Genomic DNA, 24018 nt, shown 5'->3' with positions numbered 1-24018 from the left:
TGAGACCTTTAGAGATGCAAGATGGTACACATTTAGGGGCATATTTAAGAGCCCCTATTGCAATTAAGTGTCATTTTTTATGTTAATGTGGCGATAGAAGGCATTGCGTCACTTTGTAACCCTTTGTGCTACAGTATGCCTGTGCCAGGCATAATGTATGCAAAGGGGGTGTTTCCCCATTAGGGGGGGGGGTGAAAAAATGGAGCAAAGAACTCTAAGAGATTTCTTTGCGTAATTTTTTCCGGCACTTTAAATGCTTGCTAAGAGCAGACGTTAAAAGGAGGCTTCCATTGGTTACAATGGGCCTAATGGTGCTTTGCCGGATTAGCGTCAAAATGTTTCATGCTCATCCCGCAAAGTGCCCACTAGCATAAAAAATTCTGATGCTAGTACCCTAAATACTGCCAAGGAGCACCGTATTTTAAATATGGTGCACACATGGTGACGTTAGGGGATGCTAAGGGGCGCAAGAAAGTGGTGCTGGACACAGTGCAGCGCCACGTTTCTTAAATATGCTCCTTAATTTCTCACTACTTAAAGAGCGCTTTGAGGTGGACTACAGAATTTGCAAGTGCAACTCCAGGCATTCTCTTGCGGATAGTCCAAAGCCCGCTTCCAAGTGCAGACTAGGTGAACATGGTCATCACTGACAAAGTGGCTTTTGCTGCTGCGTCAGTATCTGCAAATCCTGCAACTAAAAAATTATTAGGAGTTGTTAGTACTCCCAGGCAGGGGGAGACTACCCGCATACATACATGGAGCAGAGGGATCCACCCATTTCCATACCTGATTTCTGCCAATCTCGTGTTTATGACTTGGGGTCTGATTTAGAGTTTGGCGGATGGGTTACTCCGTCACAAACATGACGAATATCCCATCCGTTGTATTATGATCTCCAGAGCCTAATACGGGATCATAATAACTTAGACAGGATATCTGTCACATTTGTGATGAATTAAACACCTCCGCCAAACTCTAAATATGGCCCTAAGTCTGCACATGATACAAACTTTGTGCGCAGACATATCCAAATCTGAGTATTGTACTCCATTTTCAAGTATACCCCATCAAATATGGTACCAAACTCTTCCATTCCGACAAAAGCATTGTGTACTCACAAGAGCTGCCAAATACTTAGGGCCAGAGTTTGATTATGATCCTTAAACCTCTGTCCATCAGGGTGGTAGAGGGAATTACATTCACCCTCCTCATGGACAGAAGACTGCCATACCTAGAGACCATGGCTGGCCCAGTGGTGAACTCTTAGCTTTCACAGGAGCCACCATAATGATGGCCTTGTCAAGACACTTCAAGTTTGGTGCATGGGCAACATCCCTGGCTGCGCAGCAAACTTCTTTGTTTTTTACAAAGCAGGTGTTTGCTTCAGAAGGAAATGGTCCCCATACCCAGGGAGTTTGTTTCGTATGTTGTGGAGCCACTGGAGTAAGCTTTCTGACAGTGGAGTCAGCCGATGCACCTCTGTCTGAGAACTGACAGCCTGCTAGATATAGGGTTTGGCAAACAGGATAGTCTATCGCCTTTGTGAAGTGTGCAACACTAGGAATCTCCATCCGCTATTGCAAGACTAGGAAAATGTTCCCATTATAGTAATCTGATTTTGTGAGGCTTTCTGGTTCATGGTCAAGCTACGTCTCAACACTTCCTTCTCCTGGCTGAACATTTTGATTGTTGCTGCTACTTTATGCTTGTGATCATTAATTTTTAATGATTAATTATTAATATCTAGGCATATCTTGTATGGTGTGATCAATCATCCAGGTTTTTTAACAATGTAACTAGATTAAAGGTGCTCTTAAATGAGACCACCCCGGCTAACACTATCTATGCTCACACAAGGCAGGAGTTAGAGAGCAATTTTTATGTGGCAAAATGGACTGCAGCCACTCAAAGGACAAAAGCAATGTTGTTTCAAATACGCAAGAATGGCAGATCAAGTTTGAGTATATTCAAAGAATAACACTGGACAAAGTTCAGTGTTTTAAGATAGCAAACATGTATTAGTATTTAATGTGAGCAAGAATGTTTATTTGTCACTTTTGCAAACTGTTCATTTCTTCCACACATGGATACAAAAACAGGCCTTAAATAACAACATTGAATCTTTTGCCATTTCATTATGAAAGTCTTTAAGGCAATTCTTTAAAAAAAAAAAAGTTGTTGTTTATTAAGAAATCTTATTTTAAGCAAGAGTGTAATGTGCCAATCAATGATTCAAATGATTCTCTTATCAGCCCCATCTCCTTCCTGAGATGTGCTAAGGGCTTTTCCATGGGGTTGAACCAATATTTTTTTTTATAATAAACAAATACTTGTATCTAGTGAGCTACTCTCCAGGGAGGGTAGATTAGGAATAAACTCCACAATCTGTCCCCAAGGGGGAAGAGGGATTGCTGGTGCCTATATGGTTGAGGGTATTGTCAATGGTATGATTGGGATCCCCATCCCATTCTTTTTTTTTAATTGCTGCTCCAGGAGTCTATAGAGGACTGTTGATTAAACTAAGTGTTTTTAAGTCATCAGCTGGGATTAGTGGTTTGATGCCTTTGAGAAGCTTGAGTTTGAATTTGGTGCTCTTTGCTATAGCAACCTAGCGTTTAGCCTTCTCTGTAAGTAGACGAGTGAAGTCAAGAAGATTAGATCTTTCAATCACATTATATCATTTTTAGTATGTGCTAAGAGGGTTCAATATAAACATATGAGAACATATTTACTTTCACATTTCAGCCTTTAGGATAAACCCCCCATTCAGCCATCCAGGGGGCATGAAGACTGTTGGGGCTCTTTGGAGCGGGGTTGCTGATCGATGACAGGGTGGTCCCCCAACCACATTCTTTTTATAACCATAAACATCCCTGGTATCTAGTGTGCTTTCTGGCTCCCTTGAGAAAGCAGATTAGAAGTGAATCCCCCAATCTTCCCACAAGAGTGCTGGGACCTTTACGTTTGGGTTACAGTCTGATGCATATATGAGCTGCCCCTATTCTTGTTTACAAAATAAAAAACCCTGTTGCCTAGTGGGCTTTTTGCCCTGCAGGGTATCAGACAGATTGCTGGGATCTTAGGGTTATGTTGCAGCCCCAGCCTGGGTGCACCGTCACCCACCTCAATTCTTTAACATAAATGTAAAAACACTAGTATCTAATGAGTTCCTGTCTCTCTATGCTGGACAGATTTGGGCTAAACCTACCAGTCTGTCCCTTAGAGATGCAGACTGGCTGTTGATGCCTTTAGGTGTTGGAGGTTGGGCTCCATGCCAGAGTGGATCTGCAGTCACTCAATTATTTTCATATCTATAAAAATCCTTGGTATCTAGTGTGCTCTCTGCCCCTCAAGGAATAAGACTTGGGTAAACCCACAAACTTGCTCCCCAGGGTAGTCAGAAATACTTTTTTTGCCACCTGTTTTTTTCAGTGGAACCACTTGGCAATTCCTAGGGGGCCGATCCCAACCCGCCCAAAAAAACTCTGGGGTCTAGTAGGTGGATCTCTATTAGAGAATCACCCTCCAGTGGTGAAACCCTAATAGGTATCCACTACAGAAAAGTTATGTTGAAAAGGGTATGTTCTCCCCTTTCTAACTTTCCAGCAGTAGCTCTCCTCATGATTGATGCTGGGGGAGGGGGCTGAGATATGATCTGAGTAATGTTCAAAATGAAATCAGTTGGAGCTTAAAGAATCTGGCCCTCATTATGACATTGGTGGTCAGCTGACCACCACGCCGGCAATGGCAGTAGTACCGTTGCCAGGTTGGTGGTGAAGACTGCCAAATTATGACAATGGCCAAAGTACCAACCGATCTGCCAGTGTGGTCCATCCACTAACCACAGCGGTTTCCACCTTCAGGCTGGCGGAATACAACAGCCCACTCGCCATATAATGACATAGCAGACCAGCAGGATTTCCGGGATGGGACCACCAACACTAAAAGCCTGGCTGAAATGATTCATATAAAAGGAGACACTCACCTCCAGGGCCATCAAGGAGTCCGCAGCCGCCGTGAAACTCGAACTGGTAGTCCTGCTGATCCTGTACCAAGCGATGGCAGTCCAGGAGCAGCCACGCCAACGAAGTGGACAACGGTGTGTACAGCTGCCTAGCACACAAGGGAGGGAGGGGAGAGTGACACACACTCACATACAAAACACACACCATACACACATACCACACAACAAGAACTATCTGCATAGAATTCCTACACCAACGTAAGCCATGCATAAAGAAAGCCAGGACAAATGCCTTTTGTCCAACGTCTTTAATTCGGTGGATCTGCGCCCACAACTGAAGAGGCAACTATATACAAATGGCCATTGACAAGTCCATGTTAGGCAAAAGCCATAGGGCATTGTCCAAGTGCCAACTTGACTACTGACAACCCAAGTCACTCCACTGAGCAAGGGCATCATGGTGATGGTAGGCAGGCACCTCAGGGGGTGGGGCGGTTTCCTATTGGGAGGGGGCCCTTGGACTTGGGTTTGTGAGGGGGTGGGGGCCAGAGTGCCTCTCTTGTTCCCCTCAGTGGCAGGTGTAGATGCAGGGGAAGGAACAGGAGTGGACTGGGAGCTAGAAGTACTGGGCTGGGGGAGAGAGATCTTCCTCTTATGGGCAGGAGGTGGGGAGAGGAAGAGGTCAAGGCAGGAAAGAAAAGGTTTTTTAGGTACAATGGGGTAGGCTGTGGGAGGAGGTTTGGGAATGTAGGTAGACGGAGTGGTTGTAGGAGGAGTAGGTGTGCTGGACTTGGTTGCATGTGAATGGACAGTGTGTGTGTGTGAGGTGGATGGCTGTTGAGTGTCTGAGTGAGAGCGTTTATGTGTTTTTGGAGGGGGGCAGACAGGGAGGGAGAGGACAAACAGGACGTGTGCATGTATGTTGTTGTTGAGTCTGCAAGTGAAGAGGGTGTGCTGTATGAGGTTGTGATGATGGAGGTAGTAACTGCACATGTGGTGAATGAGGTGCTAGTCTACGTGTCTGCTGTTGTGGTGACTTTGGGCAAGGCTGTACAGGTGGCAGTATCTGGGACTGATGATGCAGTGCATGCAGGTGTGGGTGTGTTGATGTGACTGTGAGGGTGAATGAGGGTGGGTGACAGTGGAGGCAGTGGCTGTTGTTGTATGTGCTTCTGTGTGTTGACTGTGTGTGATTGTGGAGTACAGTGTGGCGCCTTTGCTTGTCTGCGCGAGTCCTGTCTGTTGTCTTGGGTGCAGGCTTATCTGATTGTGTGTGTAGGATGGGTTGGGGAGAGGGCTTTGGGACTGGGAACAGGTACTTGCAGGGGAGAGGAAGAACCAGGGACACTGGCTGCCATCAAAGAGGAGGCCAGAGCCTGAAACGATCTCTGTAGGGCAGCCAAGCCACAGTGAATGCCCTCCAGGTAGGCATTTCATTGCAGTATCTGGGATGCCAGCCCCTGGATAGCATTCACTATGGTTGACTGCCCTACAGAGATGGATCTCAGGAGGTCAATAGCCTCCTTAGTGAGGGCAGCAGGGCTGGCTGGGGCAGCGCCTGAGGTGCCTGGAGCAAAGGAAACACCCTCCCTCCTGGGAGAACAGGCACGGGCAACTAGGTGCAGGGCTACTGAGAAGGCGGTGCTGGTACGGGGGTGGCGGAAGATGCTGTAGCTTGGGTGGTCCCGGAGGGGTCCGCCACCACCAGGGAGCTTCCGTTGGAGGAGGAATCTGAGTCAGATGTCGTTGCTCCAGTCTCCCCTGTGGTGCTCTCCTCACCCCTCCAACACAATGGTCCCCTCGGTATCGGTGGACTCTGCCTCCTGGGTCCCGTGGGCTGCAGCTCCCCCACTCGCTGGTGTCCTTGCTCCTTCACCAGATGATGCTAAGACACACAAGGACAGGATGAGAAAAGGAGAGAGGTTGGGGGAGAAAGAAAGGGAGCAGAGAGTCAATCACAATAACAATAGCACGTACGGCATGCACATCACAATCACTCACTGGGACTAACACTGTGCAGTAACAACCACAATGACAAACCTTTACCTGGGAACCACAGCGGAAAAGAACCCAAACAGTACAGTCTGCACAACTATTGGGACTCACTAAGCCATGTCTGCCATGGAATGCCAGCTACTTACCAATACCAAATATACATACCACCCTACATTGCTAAACAGGACTCCACATGAATAGCTGAACCAGGATATTGGGCCATCCACTGACTAGAACTTTACACCCAAACACCATGGCAGGCAACAAAAAAAGAATACCACACAGATTATACTCACCCCCTTGTGGCTGCTGTACTGCCCTCAAGCGCCCATCCAACTCAGCATTTGCCACCACCAGTATGTGGGCCTTTAGGGGGGGTCAGAGTCCGATGGGCACTCCTCACTCGTTGGGAGGCCATCCCCAGCTGGGCCTCTGAGGTCTTCTGGGAGCAGTGTCTCAGTTCCTCACACCATTTCCAGCAGTGGGTGCTCCGCAGGCTATGGACCCCCAGGGTCCGCACGTCCTTGGTGATGGCACGTCACAACCCTTTCTTCTGATGGGTGCTGACCTACATATGGAACACAGATGAATGGACACCATGAACTCAACACTCCATTCTGTAACAGATATGGCTTACATACTGCATAGATCCCACCTTAAGCACACACATGACTCGTACCTCTGCATACACATTGCATGCAGCCAGCCGCCCCTGCAAATGACACACTGCTAGCACACATATACATCTTCATGCAGACATGTTGCATCCAACGTACCCATGATGTACTCAACTGTTGGTCTGGAGGCCCATACAACTGCCCATACAAGGGCAGGAGCCCATCCACAAGCTTCTCCAACTCCTCCAATGTAAAGGCTGGGGTCCATTCCCCTGTTGCACAGGCCATCGTGGGTTCCAGCCATAGGACACAGCAGCACATGCAGTGGAGGTACTGAACAGTAGAGATTCACAAATCAAGTGAAGTGGCACATAGAAAATGGTGGTCGGCTCCGCGGTGCTGAACACTGTCACTGCCTGAGTTGACCATCATTTGTCCCTGTGCTCCATAGAGCTCCATGTTAGCCAATGAGGAGTTGCACAGTGGTGCAGACCGCCTATTGCCATGATGCCAAACGCCGATGGAGTGAGGCCACTTCCACCTGTCCCTCCACACAGGACAGGTAGTTGTCAATTCCTAATGCTGGTACTCATGGCGGAGAAGGTAATATGCATCATAGGTAAATAGGGGAAACACCAAGACAGTTCCAGCCTACTACATACATACATGCTCTGTGTGCTGTGATATTTTGTGTACATACTTTCTGTAGTCACACACATCTCATTTTTGGTTTACTTAGTTACCTACCACTGTGGAGGAGGAGGCAAGTGCCCGTGTACAAACTCCTACTGGACTTGGCTACACTGGAGGAATGGCACATCATTATCATCTATCGTCTGGACAGAACCACAATTACTGAGCTGTGTCAACAATTGGAGACAGATCTGCTTCCTGCTATCCGTAGCACTACAGCAATTACCCCTGCAGTACAGGTACCCTCAGTGCTTCACTTCTTGGCAAGTGGTTCTTTGCAGGTGACAGTGGGCTAGGCTGCAGGAATGCCAATGTTTTCCATTGTGATTGTAAGGGTTTTGGCTGCCTTGCTCAAACACATGAGCAGCTACATCTCCTTCCCCCAGGGTGAAGATTTGCACACTGTGAAGGCTGGATTGTATGCCATGGAACACATACCACATGTGATTGGGGCCACTGACTGGACCCATATTGCCTTGGTCCCTCCCAGGGGAAATGAGCAGGTCTACAGGAATAGGAAGAGTTACCACTGTCTAAATGTCCTGATGGTGTGCCTTGCTGATCAATACATCTCCCATGTCACTGCCAAGTTTCCTGGATCTGTGCATGATGCCTTTGTGTTGAGGAATACCAGTGTCCCAGAGGTGATGGCACAACTACAGAGGCAGAGAGTGTGGCTCATAGGTGAGCTTGAGTCTTCAACCAATATCTGTCAGTGTATGCCAACTGAAGTTATACTCCATGCCTCTGTACATAAGTAATGTATGTCCCTCACTACTTCCTGGTGACCCTGGCTATCGAAACCTGTCCTGGCTGTTGACCCCAGTGAGGAATCTGAGGACAGGGGCAGAAAATCGGTACAATGAAGCACATGGCCATACCAGGAGGGTTGTTAAACACACATTTTTTCTACTGAAGGCCAGGTTCCAGTGCCTTCATTTAACAGGTGGATCCCTATACTACGCCCCTAAGAAGTTCTTCCAGATAGTGGTAGCTAGCTGTAATGATGCACAATTTGGCCCTCAGATGCCATGTGCCCTACCACATCTGATACAGCAGTACTTCCAATGACACTCAGTTAAGACTGTACTTATGTTCATATCTCCATTACAGTTAAGTGCTGTGTGCCTGCTGTGTTGTGCCAAGCACTACCTTTACATTTCAATTGACTGTCACTTATGCTTTCCCTTTCTGCAGATGTTGGTATGGTCACAACTGTGTACTGATGTGATGACTACAGACTGCTTAAACACATTTGTTGGATGGATTCACACATTACAGGACATTTACACAGGATAATGCAGTTCACATTGCAAATTGTTGTATGATAAATCACTATTACTCAATTTGTGTTCAAGGGTGTTTATTGAAGTAACAAAAATGATGGGATGGTGCAATAGAGTGTAGTGATGGTGGACGAAAACTTCAGTGTAGTGGCCCAGTTGGTTTGTAGCACAGGTCCATTATCCACTGGGCCATAGGAAAAGGAGCTCTGGCAATCCAAAGTGAACAAGGTGACTCAGTAGCACACAAAGGGGACATTCTGGTGGGGCTCATTTCCTGACAATGGTTTTGGTCTTGGCAACAGATCTGGTGTCTGTCTGGGTCGCAGGGAACGTCTTCGGGGTGGTTCACCTTCTGCAGGGGGAGGGGTGCTGGTGGCCTGTGAGTGGTGTGGCAGGTCCTCCTGTCCACTAGCTGCAGGAGATGTATTTGGCTGGTGAGTGGACTAGCTAGTGCAAGTGGCCCGCTGGTGTGCTCTGTTCTCATGCATCGTGTTGGCCATGTCACCCAGCACCCCTGCAATGGAGGCCATGTTGGCATTAAGGACCTGTAACAGCTATAATACCTGCTGGTGGTGTGCCCCCTGCAGCCGCAGGATCTCCTGCAATATGGTAACCAGCTGACCCATCCTGCCCTGTGATTGTTGGTATGCTCCCAGGACATGAGTGAGGGCCTCCTGGGCAGTCGGTTCCCTGGGTCTGGCCTCCCCCTGGCACACAGCTGCCCTCCCACTGGCCCTGGCCCCCTGTTCCTGTGTCTCCTGAATGGTGTGCCTACTCCCACTTACACCAGCACCTTCATTGTCTTGCCTGCGTGGTGTCGACTCAGGTCCCTGTGCAGGTGGGCACACTATTGATCAACGTGCCCTGGAGAGAGAGGTTTGTGGACATTGGCTGGCTTGTGTGGTGTTGGAGTTGGAGGGTGTGGGTTCTGTAGTGGACTGGGTGTGAATGTGGAAGCTAACTGACCAGTGGTCCCAGAAGGGCCAGGGAGTTCATCCAGATCGGGACATCCTGAGTTGCTGTCATCACTGAGGGCTGTCATCATAGAGGACTGGGTTGCCGTGACACATGCTCGCCACTGACGTTGGCTGGGGCACCTGTGGACATGTAAGTGATTTGTTATAATCATTGTCTGTCATATTTTCTGCATTTCTGTCTTTCCCTATGAGTTTGATGTTGTCCTCCCACCTCTGGTTAGTGTATGGTGATGGATTGTGCGATTGGTAGTGCTACATGCTGCCCATGCATTGCTATTGTGTGTGCATGCAGAACTGTGAGGTGTGCTTGCAGTGGGTAGGCATGCAGGGGTTTGAGGGTGGTTATTGGGGTGGGGCACTGTATGGGATTAAGTGGGGTGTAGGGAGTCAGGCTTAGGGGGTGACACGCTCTGCAGGTATTGGTGAAGGTAGGGTAGTAATGGTGACTTACCAGTGTCCAGTCCTCCAGTGACTCCAGTGAGGCCCTCAGGATGCAGGATTGCCAAGACTAGCTCCTCCCATGCTGTGAACTGTAGGGGAGGAGGTTGGGATCCACCACCAGTCTTCATGATGGCAACCTGATGTGGTGCCTGGAGGCCACGGCATGCACCTTCCCAGATAGGTCATTCTACCTCTTGCGAATGTCATCCCTTGTGCATGGATATGTTCTCAAGGAGTTCACCCTTTCCACGATCCCCTTCCATAGCTCCATCTTCCTGCCAATATATATCTGCTGGACCTGTTCCCCGAACAGCTGTGGCTCTGCCCTGACGATTTCCTCCACCATCACCTGCAACTCCTCATCTGTGAAAAGGGGATTCTTGTGTGGGGACATGCCTATTGTGTGGTGGGTGTTGTGTGTGTGTGTTGTGCAGAGTGTGATGGGTGTTGGGGTATGGTGTGTGGTCTGTGATGCGTGAGATGTAAATAGGTGGCTGTGGTTTGTGTGTGCAGTTCTTGTTTTGTCTGTTGCTGGCTAGGTGTGATTTGTTTTTCATGTTTGCAAAGTCTTGTGGGTTTTGTGGGTGTGTGTTTTATAGTGCTGTTGGTGGGTGTGTACCGTGTGTGTATATGTGTCAGATGTGGGTTTTTCCATTTGGCCAATGTTGGCTTCTGTTGGTGCTGGGTGCCTAATTCTATTGCGGCGGTGTGCACTGCCAATGGGTGTCCACCGTGAGTGTCCGCTGTGGTGATTCGTAGTACATAATTTGGAGGGTGGTGTGTTGCTGGCGTAGCAGGGTGGGTCGTGCCATTTTTTGCCACCATTGGGTCTGGCAGAATTGCTGTTGTGGCTGGTTTCTGTTGGTTTTGTGTTTGTGTGTCATTATCTGGTGGGCGTCAAAACGGCGGTCTTCAGAAAAGATATATAGAGCCATAATGAGGGACTCTGTCTGCTTTCACTTTAAAATAAAGCAGCTCTCCCCTCACAGCTGGAGATTTCTCAAAAAATAGAAAATCCTTCTGGTGCTACAGTAAGAAGTATTTTATTAAACCAGTATGAAAGCAAGACCTTCATGTCCTCCACATTGGAGAGGTATTATAGAGAAAGTGAATATATTGTCCCCCACTTTAGAAAGATTAAGAATTAAAAGTCACTCTTCAGGGGAAGGGAGCACAAAATCCAGTAATGAAAGTATTATTTGCAATTGATGTAATCTTTTAGGCACTTGTCAAAGGACAGCAACAAATGGTCAACTATACAGTTGCTCTAAAAGCTCATGCCCAGTCCTCAAAGATTTTAGAACAGGCCTGGTCTAATAAAAACCAAAGTCTCTATTTTGGCATTCTTTGAAGAGAACCTTGTGGAATAAACAATGCAAGTGCTAGTCATGTGACTTTAATATTTCCCCAAATGACGTTCTTATGTTTGTCTAAAAACAATGGAAGGTCTGTACATCTGACAGGTATTCAATGCACTGTGACCTGCTTCCATAAACTGGGAGCGCAACGTCACTGTGCAGATACACGGAGCCACTTGGATCTGCCCTGGTACTGGGGTACTTGCTTGCTGAGACCCTGAAGTATTTCAGATTAAGGTGTGCCTGCATCAAGTAAGGTTGCTCCACCAGTTTTATAAAACCCAGTTAACTTCTGTTCTACTCATTACAATCATGTCGTCCTGTGATGCGGGGCTAGTTGGGACATTTATGCTAGGGTTGGTGTTTGCTTCCAGTCAACCACTGACCCAGTACACCCTATGAACACAGCTGTGACATATTTCTATAGCCATGCCCTTTTATTATGTTCAGAGCTTTTTAATTCCCACAAGCATGTTATACTAAGTTCTCCCACAAAGCTAAGCCAATTCGTCTATCCCATATTGGACAAAGCATTTCACTTTATTCTACTGGACTGCTCCAAACTCTAAAAACATGATAGAGTTTCAACAAAGAAATCATAAATGTAACACACCACTATTTCATATTTTGCCCCAATTTTCAGCAGTCAGTTTCAGTTGAGTCACAAATGAAGTCCACAACATGTATCCAATACCCTTAGAGCACTGCTCATGCACAGCCTCCAGGGTCATTCTGCATGTTTCCAAAATATCATGTTAAAAGCTAAATATCATGAGCAAGCCCAGCCTTCAACTTCAACTTGGCTACATGTATTTGTGGGTCAGCTACTCAGGTTGCCTCATTTCTAGTCACTCCACTACAGGACACTTGTACGCTTTTCCTTCTCATGTTACTTTTGAATCCCTTTTCTATTTTTTTCTTTTTAAACGTGACTTCTCTTTATTAAAACATACATTATTTATCTTTTGTATTGCTTAGTTACATTTGTAATACTCAAACATTCACACGCTTTTTCCATAGGAGGTCTTTGCTGCTTTGGTCATGCTGCCAAAGATAATTCAAGGATACCCTAATTGAAGCTTGCTTGCTTCAATTCATTCTTCTGTTTAGGCAATTTTGGACCATAGTCACAGCTCATATAAGGTCAATTATCTTTCATTCCTGTGGATATACAGTCTAGTTTCCTACAATGTGTATGGGTCCATGTATGTGAGTTTGTATGTACATGCATGTGCTTTATGTTTGTATATGTAACTGCACATGTGAGCATCGGTATGTGAGCAAGGGCATACTTACCATTGTGTGTTTCCTCCTTTGTGGTAGGGGTTCTCCCAACTTTCCTGGCACACATGGCATTGATTTGAAAATGAGAAGAAGGGGGGCATATCATGGCATTGGTAGGAATATGGAGTGAAGTTCCTAGGGTAAGTAAGGGTATTGGCGGGGATGCCAGTGGCAGTAAATTGGCATTGACCGGTATATGGAAACAACTATGGGATATAATAACATTGAGTGTTCATATAGGAGCAATTCAGGAAACATTGTTTCATTGGCATATGAGGGCATCAGAGGTGCATCATGTTTATGATTGATATACAGGAAGGTAAACATCACATTATTGCTTAGACTGGTATTCAGGAGATTAAATTACAAAAACCTTGGGGCACCTGATTGAATAATAAGGAAGGCGACAGGGGAATGACAAAAAATGAAAAGAAAATGCCTCCTCCACAGCTCAAAAGTCACTAAATCATTGATCAAAAAAGCTACTCTAAACATATTTTCTTCTTTTTTTTTAAAGCATATTATCTTTTTTCAGAATACAGTGATTTACCATTCTCTTAATGACACTTCAGCTAATTTCTTATTTTATTCAAATAATCCAGCTGTATCACTGCTTCATTTTATTGTACAGTCACCCCCCATAAAAACCTTATGCACTTATATCACATACAAAACCACTTACACCATCACATAAAAACACTCTTTGAGCCCATGTATATCAACAGTGCCCAACAGAAAAAATTAAATGTTCCTGATAAGTGATCCTAAACATTTAATTATTTATAACCATCTCAATTGTACAGGTGTTGCATCTGAGTATATATGGTGAAATTATTTTCTCATTGATCACCAACATTATCCTGTTTTCTTTATTTTGGCACTTAGGAGATACAAGAGGTTCATGATGGTGAAATTAGCTGGCATATGAATACAAGAAAGAAATGTAATCTTGGGGACGCCTGCAGCACATTATTGGATTGGCTGGAAAACTCTGGACACATAATTATAATGATTGTGATGAACGGATACCTGTAAACCAACATGCATTGATTGTGAGGAGGAAACCATGAAGAATAGTATAGCAGTTATTGTCATTACAAGGGACACCAAGGTCAGGTCATGGTACTGACCTTCACTGGTGATACCTTCGTCAAATAACAAAACTGGGTGGTATACGAGCTGATTCAAGGATCTCAATGGTTCGTCATTGAAATTACTGATGCATAGTGGATGCATGAGGAATAACAGTGTTTGCTAGAAAATAATACACTACTTCAGCACATCATGGCATTGACTTTAATATGGAAAATCCCTCGGACACATTATGCATTGTCAGGCATACGGGGGATAACCAAGGATTACGCATATGAGAGATACTTGGGGCACATATTTGTGTTAACTAGCATAGGTACTCAGTTTAGATTATTATTTTAGCTAGTGGCTGTTATGTTTGGGAGGGGCGCCCCACAGTTCTCGGCGCACAGGGGTGTTTTGTATGTCTAAACCCCGTGCATGCCGGAAGGTTCCAACCTCCCTGTTTATGTGAGCGAGATGGTATGGGCGCCGTGACGCAAGGGAGCTAATAAAGTGTTTGACTCGGCAGGTGGGTGGGGCTAAGACCCCCGGCCGAGGAAGCGTAACGATCTACCTGTGTGTCCCGTGTCCATGTCATTTCAACCGCGTGTTTGCGGCCCGCGCGTTACTTACCAGAATGTAAGGCCCCGATCGGCCGGTGCACTTCCATGCGCGCTGCGCACGCAAAAGACAGAACAGTGGCGAAAGTCACAGCTTTCCAAGAGTGCTCCTCGAAATGTTTTGTGAATGCAGATCAGCGTTAATAATTAGGAATCACTCTGCATTATTTTACTTGTAGCTTTAATATTTCCACACAACATTCTTGTTTTCATGGAGAAAGCCCTACTTTTAGACTCTTATCAGTTTTAGAGCTGTTCCATTCCCATCCCATTCTGAAAATGTATTTATTCTTATTCCTGACTGAATTAATTCTTCAACTGTAGCCACTGTGGAGATTGGTTAGTGAGGAGTTTGCGAGTACCACATTTTCATGCAATTGTGAGTGTACACGGGCTTCCTAGTAGGCCTGGGTAGAGTTCACGACCAAAAAACTCCGCCAACCTACGTGGAGTTCCACAAGTGGTTGAGTGTGTTAGGTCACACCATTCACACAGCTCTGAGTGTTTATCCTGCACTGAAAAATCAGCGCAAACAGCACCACACACAGCGCAAGAGGGTGCTGCTTCTTTTCTGCCACTCGGGTAGATATTCTACTCAAGTGGAACTTCCTCAAATGAACAGAAGATTTCTCAAATCAACCATCCGCAACAGCCCGTGTTGAGAAATATCGCTGGGAGGAGGTGATTCTCAGAACTCTGCGCTCTATGCGGAGCGCAGAGTGGGGAATACTCTGCAAACTCCACGAGCGTTCTAGGGCATCCCCACTTTGAAACTCCACGCACTGTCCCTGGTAAGAATGAATAAATCACTTTATGAGTCTTACTTCAAGCCAAACTTATCTGACACTTGTTGGCATTGCCTGGCATGGGGGACATCATGGCCTTATAAGCAGACCTGTGGCATATCATCACATTAGCTGGCATATGACTGAGAGCCAAGAATAACAGACGTATTATTGGTACCCAGAAGCAGTTCATCCACAGTGTGAGTAAGATACATTCCTCACCCACAATGTTCTCAGACAACGTTTTTCTCACCTGCAGACATCATTTTCTGGTTCCTCTAGTCCAAACTGACTATCAAAGGCCAACTGAATTCTGGTGTTCTCTGCTGAGTGCAGCTTCCATGTCAGTAAGAGGTTTCTGGGGTAGCTGTTTGGGAATCGTGGGCTGTGTATGCCGCCATTTCCGACCACATGGATGATTTCTTCTTTCCGGTACAAGTCTGTAAGATGATTGCTTTCTGCAAATAGACAAATGAAGTACAACAAGAAAACATTTTGATCAGTAAATATACATTTAAAAAAACAAGAGAATACAATTTAAAAAAAGTACATTTCTGAATGAATGCTTTTTTTTAAAAGGTTGAGTTAATTTGGTGGATACTATTCCCCCTCACACATTCTTTATTTTACTTTTTCACCATTCAATTTAATCACTAATAGTTGTTGTGCTTTAGTCCTTGAGAGTGTATGGGAGGCACTATATCAATACCAATAGAACACAATACAATTGTTATAATATCACTGTATGCATAATAATTATATAGACCCAGAGTTCTGCAGCAGACACCTGGGAGCATTAAAGTCAAGTTTCTGTTAAATGTTAGGCAAATTGTAATTGGGACCATATCTTATCTTACAAAGAGACCATTAGAACTGGCCTTATTGGCAAATTGGTGAATACAGAAACTGTTTGCTGAATCACCTAGAATGTGAAATTTCTTTATGCGTTATAACAGAAAGCATTAAGGTCCATATTTATACTTTTTGGCGCAAACTTGTGCTAATGCAGGTTTGCACAAAAAATTATAGCGCCGGCTAGCGCCATCCCTAGATGCCGGCCAGGTGCCATATTTATGGAATGGTGCTAGCTGGCGCTAAGGCCCTGTCAGCGTCCTTGGAAAGGACGCTAACAGGGCTGAGGAGGTGTAGGGGGAACCAGGGCTTGTGCGCCAAATTATGGCGCTACACTGTTCAGAGGCAAAACAATTGCCTCTAGGCAGTGTAGCTCCATTTTCTGCCACACGAGCCCCACGGACATGGCTCCTGTCTTAGTAAAGACAGGAGCCATGCCCACCACCCCAATGGCCATGCCCAGGGGATGTATGTCCCCTGGGCATGGCCATTGGGCCAGCGCCCTGCAGGGGGACCCAAGTTATGGTCCCGAGCGATGGTGGCAAAAACAAAAAACATACTCACGCGGTCTTACCTTGGATGGGTCCCCCATCCTTAGGTGACCTCCTGGTGTGGGTAGGGGTGGTTGGGGGTGTCCCTGTGGACAGGCAAGGGCACTGTGGGCAATTTCCATGGTCTCTGACCATGAAAATCTGCCTAAAGGTCCCCTTACACCTGACCTCACCCAGGCATTAAATAATGGTGGTAAGCAAGCATAGCGCCATGATTTAAGACCCCCATCCCCGTGCTGGATTTTAGCACAGGGGGATAAATATGGCGCAACGGCCATATCGTCCTTTTCTGGACGGGAATGCCTACCTTGCATCTCATTGACACAAGGTAGGTTTTCCCCTCCAGAAAACAACATAAACTCCATAACTTTGGCGCTAGAAGTGTCTAGCTCCAAAGTATAAATATGGAGTTCGGTTTGCGCTGAATTAGCGTAAACAAATGATGCTAATTCAGCACAAACCGAGTATAAATATGGGCCTATGAGTTTTGTTAAAACCAAAATGCTCCTGTGGAGGAAGGAAGGGGGGCAGGTTCAAACAAAGCAAGACGAGAAGGCAACAAACAGAATCAAGGGAACTTAGGCTGACTTGAAAGCCATCCAATCTTGAGAAAGAATTTGCTCTGTAATGTATGGTATACGATGTTGTCTTAAGAATGTTATTAAAAATCAACAGAGGGTTTCATATGCAATGAAAGCTGAAATTAGGTGAGCAACACTGGTCTCAGATGCAGTGAAAGCTGAAATTAGGGAAGGAACAATAAACTACTCCATATGAAGAAACCAAGCCACACTTCAGTATGGAGACAGATCACATGCACAATTAACACATTTAGACTTGGCTTCATGCTTGGTCAAGCTTCCAATTGTGCTACAAAGAAAATAATGTATACAAGCAGGTAGTGGCCAAACAATGACTACAAATTTACCAAATTAGAGATAATAAGTACTAATGTCAACCTTCTCAAATACTAGAGATATTTCATATTCACAATAATACACTAAACATGGAAGATATAACTAATAATACTGAGATATGTGAAGAATATTGGTCCACTGATATGGAAGGGCAATTAAAAGCTGAAATTTCCTCTCAACTTGAAGTAACATTTACTATACAGATAGTTCATTCAGCAATTAAAGGGCTACCTGAGTAAGACTGTATCTCTACTGAATTCCATAACATTCATTCATATATTTGGCCCTCTCTACTTAAATCTTATTAATAACTTTGGACAGTTAAGAGGTGTTAATTTGCTTATTTCTCCTAAAAAAAAGAATGACTGACAGCAATGCTCACCATAATATCAAATCATTAATGAATTTGGATGGCAAAATAAATGCCAAGATTTTGGCAAAGTGATTAGTTGTTCAAATAGTCAATAGTATGCATCAGGAAACATGGATCCATTTCCAGTAAAAAATAAAGTGCCACATACCAATGTGGCGACTTCTATAATTAACATTCTGAAGCTAGCGTGGAATGTGCAAGTATGGCTCCGGTAGATGCCAAGAAAGCATCTGGTAAGGCAACATGTCTCTAGTTTACAGTGATTAAAGTAGGATTAGACCTAAACTTTCTAAAATTGATTAAATGTTATATGATCTGACAGTTGCATGTTTGGTTTAAATGAGGATTGTTCAATCCTAATATAAAATGGTGCAGGCCAGAGCTGTCTAATATTCCCACTCTATTTGCATAGTATGTTTCACACTTTTATGGGTTTTATGCCATTTACAAATGTCTAATACTATTCACCTTAAGATGGTAAAGTAGCTACGTCTGCTGACCAGATTGCTTTCTTTTCATCGGAACTGAAAGAGAGGCATCAGTTCTTGGAAGTCTTTTGGGGTATTCTTTCAGATCAGACACAAGTACTCTGTAATAGACCATCTCTAGGCACAGACAAGGGTTCTATTGTATCTCGAGTTTACATAGGTGTACATATATTCCTAAGACAGAAAACATGGCAAAGTTAAATTATGGCATTTTATTTTTAGAATCAATTGGTACCATGAAAAGAGGGCACTGGCTGCCTAAAGAATACAATGGTTTTTATGCAATCATTAAAATAATTATCCTACAAATTACTACTTTTCTCTATTCACAAACTCCGGGCCTTATTTTCAAACTGCACTTTGTATTATGGTATGTCATTTGCAACAAAATGTACTGCAAATTACAATTCACAAACAACATGAGGTGTTTTAAGACTCCGTACTCCCTACACTTATTTGTGTAGAGTCCTGTGCCCCAGTGCAGATTCTCTGCACATTTAAGAATACACTTGAGTAGTAAATGTGGGAAGGACTGGAGCGAGTGGGTGGGAATAGGGGCAGACCTGCTACTAAAGATGATCGGTTTAGAGAGAAGTAAGAAGTGTTTAAGCAGGATTAGGGAGGGTTGTTAACCACCCACACAAAAGTACTCCAATTGTATTACTATGATCTATGGGATGGTCTATTTTACTTTCCTCTTGTCCCACAAACATAAACAACTGCCTTGGTGTTTTGTTTAAAGATTTTCATTGGCATTTTCAATAACCAACCACTAATATAAACAGGCAAGTAAACACACAGCAATATTTCCATAATAAATCACTGCATTATACTACATTTAAAGACCATGACATTGAATAATTAGCTTTAGTTTCAGTGAGTTTAACGATGTAATTATGATCTCCCTCTTTCCCCAAGGCCCCAGCATTGCTCCTAAGCCTCTGCATTTGGTGATGTATTTGGGGACACTGACTGGTTATATTTTTTGACACGTCCATTTGTCTGTATTAGTCCATGCCTAATTCCATTTGGTAGAGGCCCATGTGAGCTTTATTCTCTGCAGACAGCCCCTCTTAATTTGTGGAGGATGGGGCTGACTCTCTTTAACCAATGCAACATGGTCACTGTCTCTGATCTGTATGATATTAGTGTTTCTCCTGCCTCTCTGGCTCATATCTTCAGAGGCTCAGGTCTCCGACTGGCCAATGGCAGTGGCAAAGAGGCACTGAAGAAGGGCAGGAATGGCACCCTTGTCATGGGGTGAAGAGATGAAGTTCCCATACTCCTCTTGAGTGGAGAAGAAACATTTTTGTTCAATGCACACTAGAAGATTATGTAGCACAGCCCCTTCCCAAGGTGCTAGGATATTTAAATAGCACACTCAAAATTGTACACATTGGTCAGCCATTTCTTGAGTACACTTGATCATACTAAAAGTTTTACAAGGCTGTGGATGCACATACTGAGATTCAAAAGATCCTTATATGAAAGGCAGATTAAAATGAGGACATCTCTGATCCTATTTCTTCCAGGCAACGTCCTCTACCCATCATTGGTTGGTTGACCCTGGGCCCAGTACAAAGATAACTTATCACAGCCTAAGTAAGCCCTCCTTCTACCTCTCAGTTCCATATATCAGACGATGTTACACCCTTTATAACATCTGATACTGTTTCTCTTCCAGGCAGCACGTTTTTGTTCAATGGCTCTGCACCCACCTTTCCTTCTAGCCTGGTCTGGGACATCTCAGCTCTACCTAGGTCCCCATGCTTCACCACTGGAGGACCACACACAACACCTAGATGCTCAAGTCACATACACCTTCACTTTCCTGCCAGAAGATTATATGCAACAACACATGTCTACAGTGATGTCATCTTCCAAGTAACCACATGTGTCCACAGAACACTTCTCCTTGAAGGCATTACTGTGAGTCCATTCCACACTAGGAATGGGGAAGAATCAGAGAGTTGGGGTCATTAGCACTTAAGAAATGTCAAAGAGAATTCAGGAATACAAGCCAGGAATACCCTCCCAAGGCTCCTGAAAGGGGTTGACTGGTGTGCTAGTCTTTTATCTTTATTATTTTCCCAGCTTGTCCTGTCTATACAAGGGCTCTTAAAGGGAGGTGGAGGACATCACTCTTGGTGGGATACTATTCCAATCAAAAGTTGCCACATCATCCTCCGACCTCTAGCTGATACTTGCAGGAGCCAGCCCACTGAATGGCCCTCCCATGGGCAGCATGCTTGGAAAGAATACAAAGGTTGAACAGAGGTAGATCAAAGCGATAAAGGTCCTATATGTATGCATTTATGTATAAAGAAGCCTTTTTATAAGGCAAACATAGCTAGAAAACAACAGAGCAGTGTATAATTGGCAAGATCCCAAGAATGCAATACAGACCATTTGCAAGTGGCTAGGATTATTCAAAAGCACTAAACATGACGGCTTGCTACCTCAGTAATGAAAGATTATATAGGGGGTCATTACAACCTCGGCGGTCTGCATGGCAGACCGCCGAGGTTGCGGGTGCCAGAATTTGCTGCCGGTATGGCTGGCTCCCTATTTTGACATTTCCGCTGGACCAGCGGAAATGTCACATCAACATTGCCGCCGGCTCGTAATTGATCCGGCGGCAATGGTGATGTGCAGCGGGTGCAGTAGCACCCGTCGCACATTTCACTGTCCGAAATTCGGGCAATGAAATGCGCGACGGGGCTCTGCCTGGGGGCCCCTGCACTGTCCATGCCAAGTGCATGGGCAGTGCAGGGGCCCCCAGGGGCCTCCTTAGTCCCCTTACCGCCAGCCTCTTCCTGGTGGTATAAACCACCAGAAACAGGCTGGTGGTAGGGGAGACATAATCCCCAGGGCAGCGCTGCTTGCAGCGCTGCCCTGGCGGATTAGCACCGGCCCCGGCCCCGGCGGTGCGGTCCAAATACGCAGGGAGGCACCGCCAGCCTGTTGGCGGTGCTCCCGTCGTTTTGGCTCTGGCGGTCATAATACCGCCAGGGTCATAATGACCCCCATAGTCTTGGAAGTTAGAGATTCACAGGAAACCTATGCCCTTTGTGGATATAGGAATGGAATGAGCTGAGGTGCCTGAAAGTATATTAAAGAAGTGAGCTTCTGATCACCTTAGGTGACACAAGCCTAGAGAATGACAGATCACTGCTCTAGTAGACCTCTGTTAGGAATTAGGTTACTGTTTGGGAAAGGTATGCACCCTGTCCAAGCAGTAACACAATCCTTGTCAGGGTAAGTCAGATACACACTAAAAGGTAACCTGTTCTCACCTTCTGGTAGCTTGGCACAGAACAATCAGGCTTCACTTAAGAGGTAATATGTAAAGCATTTGTGTGACACTTCAAACAGTAAAACAGTGAATACACCACACAAAAAGATACCATAACTGGTTAGAATAATGGGAATAATGGAGCTTAATTTTATGAATAATACAAGGCCAAAATGACAAACATCCAATCAGTAGAAGTCAAGAGTTCAGGCTGACCGTGATGGAGGGCAGGTCGGACACATTAAAAGGTAAGTCCTGCTGATGTTTTACCTTTTCAGAATTGAGCCAAGAGTCCCGCTTGTGGGTGAGAAGTTCACCAGGAGCAAGGCCTCTGGGTGCAAAGAGTCAGACACGTGTTGCTGGTAGGCAGGCTGGAGCCTGTGATTGCTTGCACTGATTCTTCATGTGAACAGCACGGTTCGGGTGCAAGCGGGCCTGTTCACGGTCATGATGAGCCAAAGAGCTTGATTTCAGCAGCCACAAAACCACTGTCAAGGGCAGAGGACAGGAGGGGCACCTCCTATGGGTCAGGGAACTTCCCTTCATGTGTAAGTGTCAGTCCATTCTATTCCGCCCAGGATGGCTCATCAGGATGTTGATGGCTCATCAGGATGTTGATGGCTTATCAGCCACACCTAAACTCCCTCTGTGTCTGGTTGTCTAGAGGGATTGCACAAGCCCAGCTGTCACCTCACCCCAAATGTATATTGGAGACAGGCAGCAGGCACCAAGGGGCATATTTATACTTGTTTTGCACTAAATTTGAGTCATTTAGTTTTTTACACAAATTCGGTGCAAAACAAACTCCATATTTATACTTTGGCACTAGACCCGTCTAGCGCCAACGTTATGGAGTTAAAGTCATTTTTTGGACGTGGAATCCTACCTTGCATCTACGAGATGCAAGATAGGCGTTCTCATGCAAAAACTGACTATGACCTTAGCGCTATATTTATCCGCCAGAGCTAAAACTACGCACGGGGGGAGGGGTCAAATAATGGTAAAGCTTGCTTTGCACCAATATTTAACTCCTGGGTCAGGACAGCTGTTAGGGGACCTGTGGACCACCATGGAATAAGCCCACAGGCTCCCTCCCCAGTCCCCAGGGATACCCCCACCCACATTAGAGGGACAGCAGAGGATGGGGGACCTCATCCCAGGTAAGTATAGGTAAGTACAGGTAAGTATTATTTTTTTTAAGTGCCATTGGGTTCCCTGAAATTGCCCCCCCTACATGGCAATGGGTGCAACGGCCAGCACATTCGGGTGGTGGGCATGACTCCTGTCTTTTCCGAGACAGGAGTCGTGGTATGGATGGTTTTGCATCAGAAAATGATGCTAGGCTGGTTAGAGTCATTCTTTTTTACTCTAATCTGCCTAACGTCATTTTTTGGGGCATAACCCCCTTCTCCCATACCACCACCCCACCCGGCTAACAAAAGATTTTTAACGCTAGCCTATCCTTTGCGCCGGCTTGCACCATTCCATAAATATGGTGCCTGGGTAGCATTCAAGAATGGTGCAAGCCGGTGCAAAACTTTTTGATGCAAAACTGCGTTCGTGCAGTTTTGCACCAAAATGTATAAATATGCCCCCAAATGTCTAAAGTAAGAAAATATCAAGGCCCATATTTATACTTTTTTAGCGCTGCATATGTGTCCTTTTTTGACTCAAAAGTGGCACAAACTTACAAAATTCAATTATATTTTTTAAGTTTCTGCCACTTTTGCATCAGAAAATTGCGCAAATGCGATTCTAACAAACTATAAATATGGGCCCAAGTTTCTAAAAGTTTGGCAGTTCGGGCTGGACTGCTTCCATGTGGAAGAGGGTCAAGACTGATATGCATGTGGCTGGGTTCAAACTAAAATGGCATGGCAAGCAACGAACTGATGGATTGAGCGCAGATCTGTGACTGGGGGTGAATGTTTGGTTTGTTCTGCATTTCGTCCATCATATGTTGTTTCTTTAAGTTGCTAAAAGTGGCATTTTCAGGACTGCAATTTAAGATGCGACTTCACCATAAGTTGTGATTTTAAATTGTGAGTTCAGAGACAACAAACTTGACAACCTTATCTTTTCCAGATTGGGATTTACACTCATAAAATGTAATAAAGTAATCCTAAGCGACAGATAGGCCTTGGAGTAGTGAAAAACTAATTTGGGAGTTTTCACTGCCAGGGCATGTAAAACTTAAAGGTACATATCATGCCTTTTAAATACAGCGCACCCTCTCCTGTGGGTCATTTACTGCCAACCTTAGGAGTGAAGCACATGTATAAAAATTGAAGTTTTAGGCCTGGCAAAGAAGTTTATCTTGCTAAATCAAAATGACAGAATAAAACTGCAATGGCATGCCTGAGACATGGTTGGAGGGTTATTTAAGTGGGTGGTGGAATCAGTGCTGCAGGCCCACAAGTAGCATTTAATTTACATTCCCTGGGCACA

General features: G+C 45.1%; 1 protein-coding gene across 1 annotated transcript in view; it reads right to left on the bottom strand.

Moving 5' to 3' along the window:
• PDGFD (platelet derived growth factor D) overlaps positions 1–24018 on the bottom strand; it is a 985364-nt gene that overhangs the window by 496968 nt on the left and 464378 nt on the right. Inside the window, exon 2 of the mRNA XM_069202356.1 lies at positions 15348–15552. Within this exon, the coding sequence (XP_069058457.1) occupies positions 15348–15552 (205 nt within the window). The remainder of the gene's footprint in view (positions 1–15347; positions 15553–24018) is intronic.

Source organism: Pleurodeles waltl, chromosome 8 (genome assembly GCF_031143425.1).
Source record: "Pleurodeles waltl isolate 20211129_DDA chromosome 8, aPleWal1.hap1.20221129, whole genome shotgun sequence".
Classification (NCBI taxonomy): Eukaryota; Metazoa; Chordata; class Amphibia; order Caudata; family Salamandridae; genus Pleurodeles; species Pleurodeles waltl.
Note: the sequence above shows the minus strand (reverse complement) of the source record. Positions and strands in the feature narration are given on the sequence as shown.